We start from the raw sequence: 10,862 nt of genomic DNA, 5'->3' as shown, positions 1-10,862 counted from the left end.
GGAGGAAGTATGATACTTCCCCATAAATCACAATGTATAATTTCAAAATGCTTTATCGAATTATTGTCACTAATTAGAAATTTATCTCTAGATTGTCTTCTTGGTGACATATAATCACAAGCTTTGCTAGAAAATCTAAAAGATTGAACCAAAATAGGAAGTGACCTCATTACTTTATATGACTGATGACCAAGACGTAGATGCCACAAATTAGAAAAAGATACCCCATTGATATTCAATGCACCAATCGGGGAAATTCACAAAAATAGTGCAGTCCATCTCTCCGTTCACCCACTCTAATCAAAGTTCTCAAGTTATATCCTGTATAACACAGAATGTATTAGTGAAAAGCAAAACACAACTCATATCATCAGTCAATTGGGTAACATAAATCAAATTGGACTGTAGATTAGAGACATAGAGCACTTTTCATAGAACAATATCGTAACACGGTTTCACATCACCCTTCATGATGGAGACAACTTGCTTATAATTTGGTAGCCTAAGCGAACAAATGGTAACAATATGCATATTGCTCAACAAATCAAAATTGCCATTAACATCATGTGAAGCACCCGAATCAATAAGCCAACAAGATAAACTACCTTTCAAACGATTGCAAGAATCGCTTGTTGAAGAGTGACCAAAATCAGTCAAGAAAATGTTACCATTATACTTTCGGTATCCCAGACAAAATGTCATTTAATGTTGACCATAAGCATCCTCGTCATTGTGAGGCTTGATATTGAAGCAATAAAGAGGTATTTGTATTTCAAGTAGAAAATGTGTTGCCATGATAAAAAAAGGGAATAGACAAATTACCTTGAACTTGTCGCATAAATACAAATCGACCAAAACACCAATTAAAGATGCCAAATGAATTACACTTGCACTTACTGTGAGTTGCTGAAAAAAAGGAGAGCATTAATGGTGTTGTAAATTACACGGCTAAAACGCCAATTCAGAAACCAAAACAAACAAACCCAATTATGCTCACTGTGAATTGCAGATACAGAAATTGCAATTCTATAAAACCTAAGTAAACTTAAGGTCCACCTGGATTAGGGGGAAGGGATGGAAAAAACCTGTAACAGGCGCAATAGTCCGGATGACAATTCACACTAATAAGAATGTTTACAATATATAAATAATGTGGAAGTCTAAAATTCTAAACTGGTGAAATCCATTAAAATTTAAAATCGTTTAAAACCATAAGATTATAAAATAACAAGTGATAGAATAACACATAATATTTTCTCAAAATATAATAAAAGCATAAATACACCATAATCATTAAAGTCACCATTAAGTAAAATAAAATGCAGCTAGATCCTTAATAAAGGAATTAAATGATGCGGCTTGGATCGAAACTTGAAGCTAAATCTTCCTTCAAAATACTGTCATCCATGATACGGATGAGAGCTGTTTGAATCGGAATCAGCGCCTAACGCCGAGTACAAACTCCTTAACAATGTAATACTATGACAATCATAATATATTCACAAGATATGCAAAAGTACATTTCAAAAACTTGATTTTAAGTTCTTCGGTTCTCGTTTCTTATTTCCAGTTCTCGAATACTTTCAACAAATTTTCACATTCATCACATGAATGTAAATAAATATCTTTGCTACAGTCACCTACACTTGGTAACTATAAGATTCATCCAATGGAGCTACTTAGACCCAAAATCACAGTTGGACAAGACACATACTAATGACTTTCTGATATATGTAAGGGTTTGGCTAGAGGAGGAACATATTCCAAACTCTAACTGTGATGAGAGTCGTCGCTCAACCAATTTTTATGCTCGAGATTCTCTACAGGATGGGAATCTCTCGGTCCCCCTGTCTGACCCCACATTTCTACGTGTCGGGAAATAGGGGTGCTGAATTACACATCGGTCCGTGGTTCGACATTTCCTTACTATTAGAGTCATTCATCCAAGTACACATAAGTATAAACAAGACTCTATGTGATCTCTTTCACATTTTTATAAGTGAACCCTAGTGTAGTCAAACTCCAAGTCAACATTCTCTTAAGGAAAAGTCAACATATTTGATAATTCAATAATTAGAGATTCTCAATAAGGAAAATATCAAATGTATGAAGTCTTGTGACAAAATAATTACACTATCAATGATATCGATGTTTGTAGGAGATAATAATGCAATAAAACGACACAAAGATTTAACGAGGTTCACCCAATTTAGGCTACGTGCTCTGGTGTGTGGTATCTCTTCTATTATCAAAGCAGTTTAAAGAACTCTCAAATATGGAGAATTACAATTGAGAATAGATTAGGCTAGTGTTTAGCTTGGGGTGTATTTTTGTGGATATTTTGGATGTACATATGAGCTTCCCTTTTATAGGGTGATTACGATTAATGAGTAATACAACTTTAATGTTAAATTTTAATCACAAAGAAATTGTTTCGTGAGACTTTAAACACTAGAGAAAGAATCTAAGGCTATGCACTGTGCTGGACGCTCGTTCGAGCCAATATAGAGCTCATTCGAGCAGCTTCTTTGTTGACCCACGGGACTGCTGTTGGCCAACCGCTCGTTCGAGCATAGGCTGTCAGAGGGCTTTTGACTTCTTCCTATACACTTGCTTGATCAAGGCAATTACACTACACTTTGATGCCTCGTTCAAGGCATCTATTGCTGAATAACAATCTCTTTAAATTCCTCATTAACTCTCATAATTCATGATCCCATTTTAATTCTTGTGTTTATGTATCTTCATCAATACCTTCATTACTCCATGTATTTAGTCACACTCTTAAACACTATATTCATCACACATTTAAATCACCCATTAAATCTCCCAAGAGATACAATCTCTATGTGCATGACTTGATTGTGTACTCATGTTACCATTAACGTTAACTATATATATAAGCATAAAATAGTAATTATGTGTCACTCCTAAAAACTAAATAAGAACACTAACTATGTCACAAAGATTACTCCTAAAAAATAAGAATGAGAAAATACTAATCATGAGTCACTCCTAAAATATAAATAGGTATACAAACTATGTCGCAAAGATTACTCCAAAAAGTAAGAAGAAGTACATTAACTTGTCACAAAAATCACCTAATCCAAAAGTTCAAAGATATGGAAAGAAATACAAAAAACAAGTACAATACCACCTATTTCCCAAAAAATAGAGTGGAAATTTCAGGGACCACAGTGAGCAAGGGTACAATTATTATTTCCACTAATAGTAGCATAGGTTGTGACCATTTGCATGCATCCTTAACTTAGAATATGGCATTATGTGTAATCTTCAGAAATCTTCAGGTTTATTAACAATTAAGAGATTGAGATATTCACACTTTACTTCCATTGTTTTCGAGGTTTTGTCTAAGTCGGTATTTTAATCTTTCATAATGTCGTAATGTCTTCATTTGAAGTTTCTCCTTCAAATTTTTCTATTGTTCTTTAATAAGCTTTATGGCTGCTAGCTGTTGGACTTACAATTGATAACCTTTTTTGATCTCCAAGTCCCCTCCCCTTTTTGATGAAACATTAGATAGTTTGTACATTCTTTAAGGTATTTAAAATCATTAATTGATGTACAAAGTGTACATTCAAAGGATCAATCTCTAGTCCTTCATTCTTCCTTTCTTCTTGTTTTGTATTCCACACAACCTTTTTATTCCTATTTTTTTTTACTTTAGCTCTTGTGAATGCAGCAACAATTGAAAATAGTCGTCCCACCTAAAATCAACAAAAACATTTTCCTACCATAATAATTTTCCGCAAGTTTTTGGCATGTTATCATCAAATTCGAAAGTATATCTTACGAGACATGAATCAACCAAACTGTACATGTATATGTGAAATAATTATACTTACATTCAATTTTAGCATTAATATGGCACGATAATAAAGAATATGGTAAGTAGGCTAAATTTCTCGGTAGACATTAAGAATATTGTAAGTAGACATTTTAAGTACTTTTTCGGTGGGCATTAAGTATATTTTAAGTAGGCATTAAGATAATGTAAGTATACATTTAGGATACATTAAGTGGATATTAAGGTTAAATGGGTTGGGCTTGAGAGACGTCTTAAAATGAAAGCCTCAAAGAGGTTTAACAATGAAAAACAAATGAAAAATTTAATGCAAAGATGAACACAAGTGTATATGAGGTATCTTAGATACCTCCCCTTCAAATGTAGTTTATTATATTGAATTCAACAATTACAAGTTAAATAAACATCCCCTTATCTTGAGAACAATCTCTAAAGATCACAAATACTTATGCAAAGTAAGAACACTCTCAAGTTTCGAACAATGTAATTGCCCTCTCAATATGTGTGTTTTGTGGTGAATGTTACTATGAGTGATGAATCCTATTTATAGGAAAGGTATTTATCACTCTTAGTATTCCCTCATAAATCACTTTAAACTCACATGTAACATCCCAATTAACCCCCTAATTAACTATGACAATAAACATTACAATAAACAATAGAGTAATGCACCACATTATTGCATAGTCACTACAAATTCTGACCAAAAATAGGATCCAATGTAGTCTGCTGGCCTACCGCTCGACCGAGCCACTACCTTGCTTGGTCGAGCGAGTTTCCAATAAAGCTACTGACTTGTTCTGGACATTATGCTCAACCGAGCCAACAGCGCTCGACCGGTTGAGCTAGGTTCTGCTCGATCGAGCGGCTGGTCGAGCCACTCAAAGTCTGCTTCTTTCTTTGTTGCTTTGATCAAGCAACTCTCATCAATCGTTCCAAACTTTAAACCACCCATATCTGAAACATCTTTATCGACCCTTTCCAAGGTACAAGACAAAGCATGTTCGATTATATGTTTAAAGTTAACGTCGTCATTAAGTTATTGACACTTGCTTTAACAACGTCTCTTAATGAGATGGTCTCTTAGGAGATCTACTGATGGAAATTAAAGGTCACGTTATCCAAAAGAGTGTATTTATTCATTGGTCAGCTTGATGGTGTAGATTGGCAACTTTGGATAGACTTACTCAGCATCTCCCCTGTGTCCTTCATGTTAAATCAGTATATGACATAGGGATTAGGCACAAAATAGACTCTAAACTTTGCTGGTTGATTGATTGTGAAATTAAATTCCTTGATTATCGGAAAGTTTGTAGAGTTCGTCTCAGGGCTAAAGTCAGATAGTAGCATATGCTCGGATGCTATAACATTGGATTTTGCATCCGCAAGAGAAGGAGAGAATGCATAAAAATGCACGCGCACGAAATAAAAGCCGTTATGTGTGATTTTTGTAGTCATAACTAGATGATCTTTTGAAAGCTCTAGCTGTTTGATACAGGCTTCCAGACAGGTTTTGTGAAACGATTTCGTCGTGCCCATCACCAGAGATACTAACTATGTTAGATTTTTCGTCTCCAACAAATGTCTGGCCAGTGTAGGTGGCGTTTTTGGAGGAGCCACACAGACTGACAAGAAGAGGGAAATGGGTAGGAAATTTGGAAGACCGAGAAAGATGTAGAAGCTTTGTTGGAATGAAGCAGCATCATAGCTTGAGGATAGGGATAAGGAGGTTTGATCATCTGCATTTGGGATGTTTAAGTTCTGGTTTCATTGTGAAATGTGAATGTAAATTATGTTCTATGGATTCTGTAATGTGACTTTAAGTGTCCTACCAACACATTTGTTTGGCCTAAGCTTATGGTGACTTGTGTTGACTCGAAAAGTTACATACTAGTCAATAATCATAGTCCAAACATGTGAATTCTATCGCAGTCAGGGAGTGTTGCGGTTATCATAACGCCAAGTATCATATTTATCAACACCCCCTAAACAATATAGTCGATGCTGATGCAATGCTATTAGGATTGTTATGAATTTAGTGATGTCATAATCCGACTCCTCTGGAAGTCCGAGAATTCGAGTCTATGTAAAGTTGTAGGATATGAAATCTATGTCCAAGTCTAAGATGGAATCGATTCAAGTCTTGCTGTCATTCCCAAGTTGTAAGGATGAAAGTTTAGTCAATTTACCAGAACATTATGAAGAGATAATTTACAGATTAATCAGTAGAAAAAATTGATATATTGTGTGATGTTCGTTTAGCCGCCAAGAGTAGTACACTTTTGTCCTTTTTAGGAAAATAAGAGTAAGGACAAATGAAGAACCCCATCTTTTGCTATTTCCCACTTGGGTAGGTAAATAGTTCCAAGAATTTCTTTGTTTTTTTAAAGTTTAGTCTTTGCCTCATTTCTGGCAAGGAAGATATTTAGGAAAAATTGTGAGGAATTATCCTAGTTTTTGTCAATTAGCTCAAAATACTTGTATGAACAAATTGATATGTGCTAATGAAAGATGGAGGTTGTAATGACAGTACATGGAATCAGAACTAAATGTGACAAAAAGCTCACGGCCTACAGGTTCAAATCTCAACAACCCATCAAAATCAAGGGGAATATTTTGTTAAAATATACATCTTAAAATATAAAGCATTGTGCATTCATAATGCGAAAAATATGTCGGATTAAACAAACAGAGGTAGAGAGAAACCGAGGCAGATGAAAGAAAAAGTAAAATGATACATTCATCAACTGTGAACTATATCGTGGAATCAAAAATCACCTCCCTACGCCATCATCAAATGTCAACTGAGAGAATACTTCTCCGGTGTCAGCGTTCAATAAATCATCGTTGGAATATTGATCAGTAATGGTCTGCGAAGGAAAACGCTGAACAGCAGGCAATGGCATGTTCAAGGAAACATTTGTCATAGTGTCATCTAGTAATTCTCTTTCGGTAGCTGCTTTTTGAAGCTGCAGGGCATATTCCAAACCCCAACATACATCTGACATTGGAGGTCTCTCCTCGGCATTTTTGTTCAAACATTTCTCCGCTATCTCATAGAACTTCGTTAAGGAATTGGGATTGATTTCACTCGCTATTGAGGGGTCGATGATTGTGTCGAGCTGTCCTTCATTCGAGCAAGCGATTGCCCAATCGGATAAACTGACTTGATCTTTCGGAAGTGTAAGATCTATTACAGGCCTTGCACAAAGTACTTCTATAAGAACAACTCCAAAAGCGTATACATCAGATTTTTCTGTCAACTGCAGGCATGTAATATACTCTGGATCGAGATACCCAAGAGTTCCCTTCACATCAGATATACTGACCTGAGTTTGTTCGAGATATCCTGATCTCGATAACCCAAAATCAGCAACTTTAGCCACGTAGTTTTCATCAAGAAGTATATTAGTGGACTTAACATCACGATGAATGATCCCCTTGTTTGTGCCCGTGTGGAGATACTGAATACCCTTAGCAGCCCCTATGCAGATTTTAAGTCTTTGTTCCCACGACAGTGGGCCGGGGATAGACAATGAGCTCCTTTCGGAGTTATACAGATGTTCACGTAAAGTCCCTTTTTCCATGAACTCGTAAACCAATATCATCTCACCGTTTTCATAGCAATAACCTTTCAAAGAAACTAGATGGCGGTGTTCAATTTTGGACAGAATCATAATCTCTGTCTGAAATTCTGCAACTCCCTGGCCATGATCTAGGCTGCCTCGCTTCACGGCAAATTTACGCCCGCTTCTATCCGTTCCTTTATACACCTTCCCAAACCCGCCTTCACCCACAATCAAGTTTACATCAAAATTATTTGTAAGTCTTAGAATCTCAACAAAGGGTAACTTTAAACCCAACTGTAGGTTTTCAAACGCGGAGGCATGTGAAGACGCACCATCTAAGGTCCTGTCATGTGAGCTTGTTGTACCATACAGAGATAACATCCTCCATTCGGAAACTTCAGAAGGCTTCTTCTTCTTCTTCTCCATATAAAGGCACACAAGAATAGCAGCCACTATCAGCACAACTGCAAATCCAACCAAGCTGGCTACAAGAGCTACATGGGAAGTTTTGCTGTCAATATGTGGCTCATTAGACGTTTCGTTCTTCACCTGCATTATTTCTAGGCCATTCAAGAGAAGATAACGCTTATTCGGGGGCTTATCGATTGGTCCTACACTAATGGTCATGAATCCCAAATCACCAGAATCGACAATATAATCCTTGTAAAAAGGAGTATACGTCTGGGAGGTTATGTTATACGGAGTTACCAACTGACTAAAATTACTATATATAAAAAGATCGAACGTATAATCCCCATTTTCTGGAGATATAATATCACAGAAATGCACTCGAACAACGTACTTAGTCCCTCTGTTCACACTGAACTGCCAAATCAGGTTCGGTATCTTGCTAGTATGTGCTGAATTTCTCAGTTTCTTCGCAGTCCCATAAACAGCCGCAGGAGCATCATCCGCGGTGGCAATTTCAGGGTCGAAGTGAACATTATTCCTCTCATCTGCTGTATTTTCTGCATCAGTTTTGTTGATCAGATACCGATCATCTGGCACCCATGTCCTCCAAAGGTCAGAACTTGATGGTTTAACCTTTTGACCCCCAACATTAACCCTGTAAACTGTTTCCAGAACCTTTGATTTTTCACCTTTGTAAACTTCTATCTTTCCTGCAGGTGTTACATAAGGCTTAGTAACCTCTGTAATGTTTGACTTTGTGGATAAAATTTCAACTGCATTAACAAAAGCTGAAGAATTCGTACTGGGTACAAAATAAATTCTGAATTTCTGTTTAGTATTGGTTATACTAAGCATAAACTCCTTAGGTAGAGTTGATGAACAATTGGTAGATTTGTTCCCAGGGGTGAAATCAGGTAACAAAATATGCCCAGATGAAGTTAAAACACTGAATTTAGCAAGTGAAGAAGATAAGGCACAGAAATGTAACCTCACAAAATAAGTCCCATTTTGTGGAATGTCAAAGTCATAACTTGATGCTTTACTGAAAACTCTAGCTGTTTGGTACAAAGTCTCTGAATTTTTGGTGTTTCTGATGGCTTGGCTACCATGACCAGAGATGGTGATGATGCTGGTGCCTTCGTCTCCGACGAATGTTTGGCCATTGTTGGTGGTTGTGTTGGTGGAGGAGCCACAGTTGATGAAGTATTGAACTTGGGAAGAGCAAGTTGAGGTGAAGAACAAGAGGGGGAGTAAAATTTGGAAGTAGAGCAACACCATTGAGTGAAAGATGATGAATCAAAGATCATTTGATGGATTGATTTTGGGTTTTTGGGAAGCAATTATCTGAGATTAGAAGCAGGAAGTTTGAAGTATCCTAGCACAATGAATTGGCAATTTGGTATAAGTTTTGTTGACTTGTAGATTGTTAGAATATAGTACAACCACAAGTCTACAACTACAGGCTGCCAAAATATTAAAGAAGTCATTAATAATTAGAATATCTCATGTTTTGCAATTTGAATAGTAAATTTTTCCTTTTTTTTTTAAGAGGGTTACTAAAATTAATTGCATTTTCTCTTGACCATCTAACGGCGAGATGAACTTAAACAAGAAGCCTATAAACTAAACATTTTTATTATTAAACTATTTTACATAAGTATGAAACATATGTCAGAACTTCTCATATACAAATTTGTAAATTAACTATTATTAGATTACTTAAAACTCCAATGCCCACCTACCCAGGGTGACGAAGACTATTCTTCCCTTTTTATTTCTTGAGTTTAATATTATACTTATTTTTTATTTTTACACCATCATTGATAGAATACTTTATTTAGTTTAAATTTAATTTAATTTTGAAAAAAAATTACTTACAAGAATCCAACACTTTATTATTTTCTCTATAATAATTTTAACTTTTAATTAATATGAATTATCCCGACTATAAGGAGTGCTTGCTAATAATGCAATAATGGAACCTCTTACCTATATAATAAGTCATTTTATATAACAAAATAAAAAAGTAAATACAAAATTAAATAATAAAAAAATTAAAAATTTTAAAAAGATATAAGTTTATTTTTTTATGGGAAATTAAACATGGTAGCATCTAGTTTTCATGAAATGCTAGTAGATGTACTTTTATAAGATTTTTCCACGTCATAGCATCCAGTTTATACACTATCTAATTGTTGTAGCATTTTCCATTAAATTCTTGTTAGTTTCTGTTTAATTCATCATTTTGTAAGATTTTTCTGCGTGATAGCATCCAGATTTTGATCTCAAATGTTTAATTCACCATCTTGACGTTTAATTCACCGATTAATTTATCAACGCTTTTAAATGTTGTAACAATTTTTATTTTTATTCAAATTAATGGCATTATAAAGTTCAAAAGGTGCATTACAAACACTAATAAATAATTCAAAAAAGCATTTAATAAACTCAAAAGTTGCATTTCATAAGTTCAAAAGGTGCATTCTAAGCACTGATACATATCTACTTAATGTTTGCAACATTTAAGGCGTTGATAAACTAATCGGTGAATTAAACGTTAAAATTCTTAATTAAACATTTGAGAGCAAAAACTGGATGCTACAGTGTGGAAAAATCTTACAAAATGATGAATTATACAGAAATAAACAAGAATTTAATGGAAAATGTTACGACAGTTAGATAGTGCATAAACTGAATGCTACCACGTGGAAAAATTTTACAAAAGTGCTATCATTGGCGTTTCATGAAAACTGAATGCTACCATGTGGAATTTCTTTTTTTTTATGTTATCTTGTAATTTTTAATAATTTTGATTATTGATTTTATTTTTTCTTTTTTTTTTCTAGCAAATGACCTGCAAAAACTAGTTACCATTTGGGCAACAATGTTTTTGGGTAAGTAACCCTAAAAAATAAATTATTTATGATTAATCAAAAGTCGGGATTATGGTAGGAAAATCAATAAAAGGTTGGATTATTTTAAGTAAATTTTCCTTTACTTTAATTCAATTTAATTTAGCATAATTTAATTTAACTTAATTGTTTTGTTAGGAATTT

The 10,862-nt window shown here is 34.7% G+C and overlaps 1 protein-coding gene across 1 annotated transcript; it reads right to left on the bottom strand.

Moving 5' to 3' along the window:
- Positions 1-6,372: 6,372 nt before the first annotated feature.
- On the bottom strand, positions 6,373-9,263 carry LOC130801378 (probable receptor-like protein kinase At2g23200). Its single transcript, XM_057665220.1, has one exon. The coding sequence runs from the start codon at positions 9,082-9,084 to the stop codon at positions 6,601-6,603; it is 2,484 nt and encodes an 827-aa protein (XP_057521203.1). The 5' UTR covers positions 9,085-9,263; the 3' UTR covers positions 6,373-6,600.
- Positions 9,264-10,862: the final 1,599 nt, after the last annotated feature.

Source organism: Amaranthus tricolor, chromosome 15, assembly GCF_026212465.1.
Source record: "Amaranthus tricolor cultivar Red isolate AtriRed21 chromosome 15, ASM2621246v1, whole genome shotgun sequence".
NCBI classification, from domain to species: domain Eukaryota; kingdom Viridiplantae; phylum Streptophyta; class Magnoliopsida; order Caryophyllales; family Amaranthaceae; genus Amaranthus; species Amaranthus tricolor.
Note: the sequence above shows the minus strand (reverse complement) of the source record. Positions and strands in the feature narration are given on the sequence as shown.

Bases quoted from the DNA above. Each gene is read 5' to 3' on its own strand.
- LOC130801378 (XM_057665220.1), bottom strand. From the start codon at position 9,084: ATGGTGTTGCTCTACTTCCAAATTTTACTCCCCCTCTTGTTCTTCACC.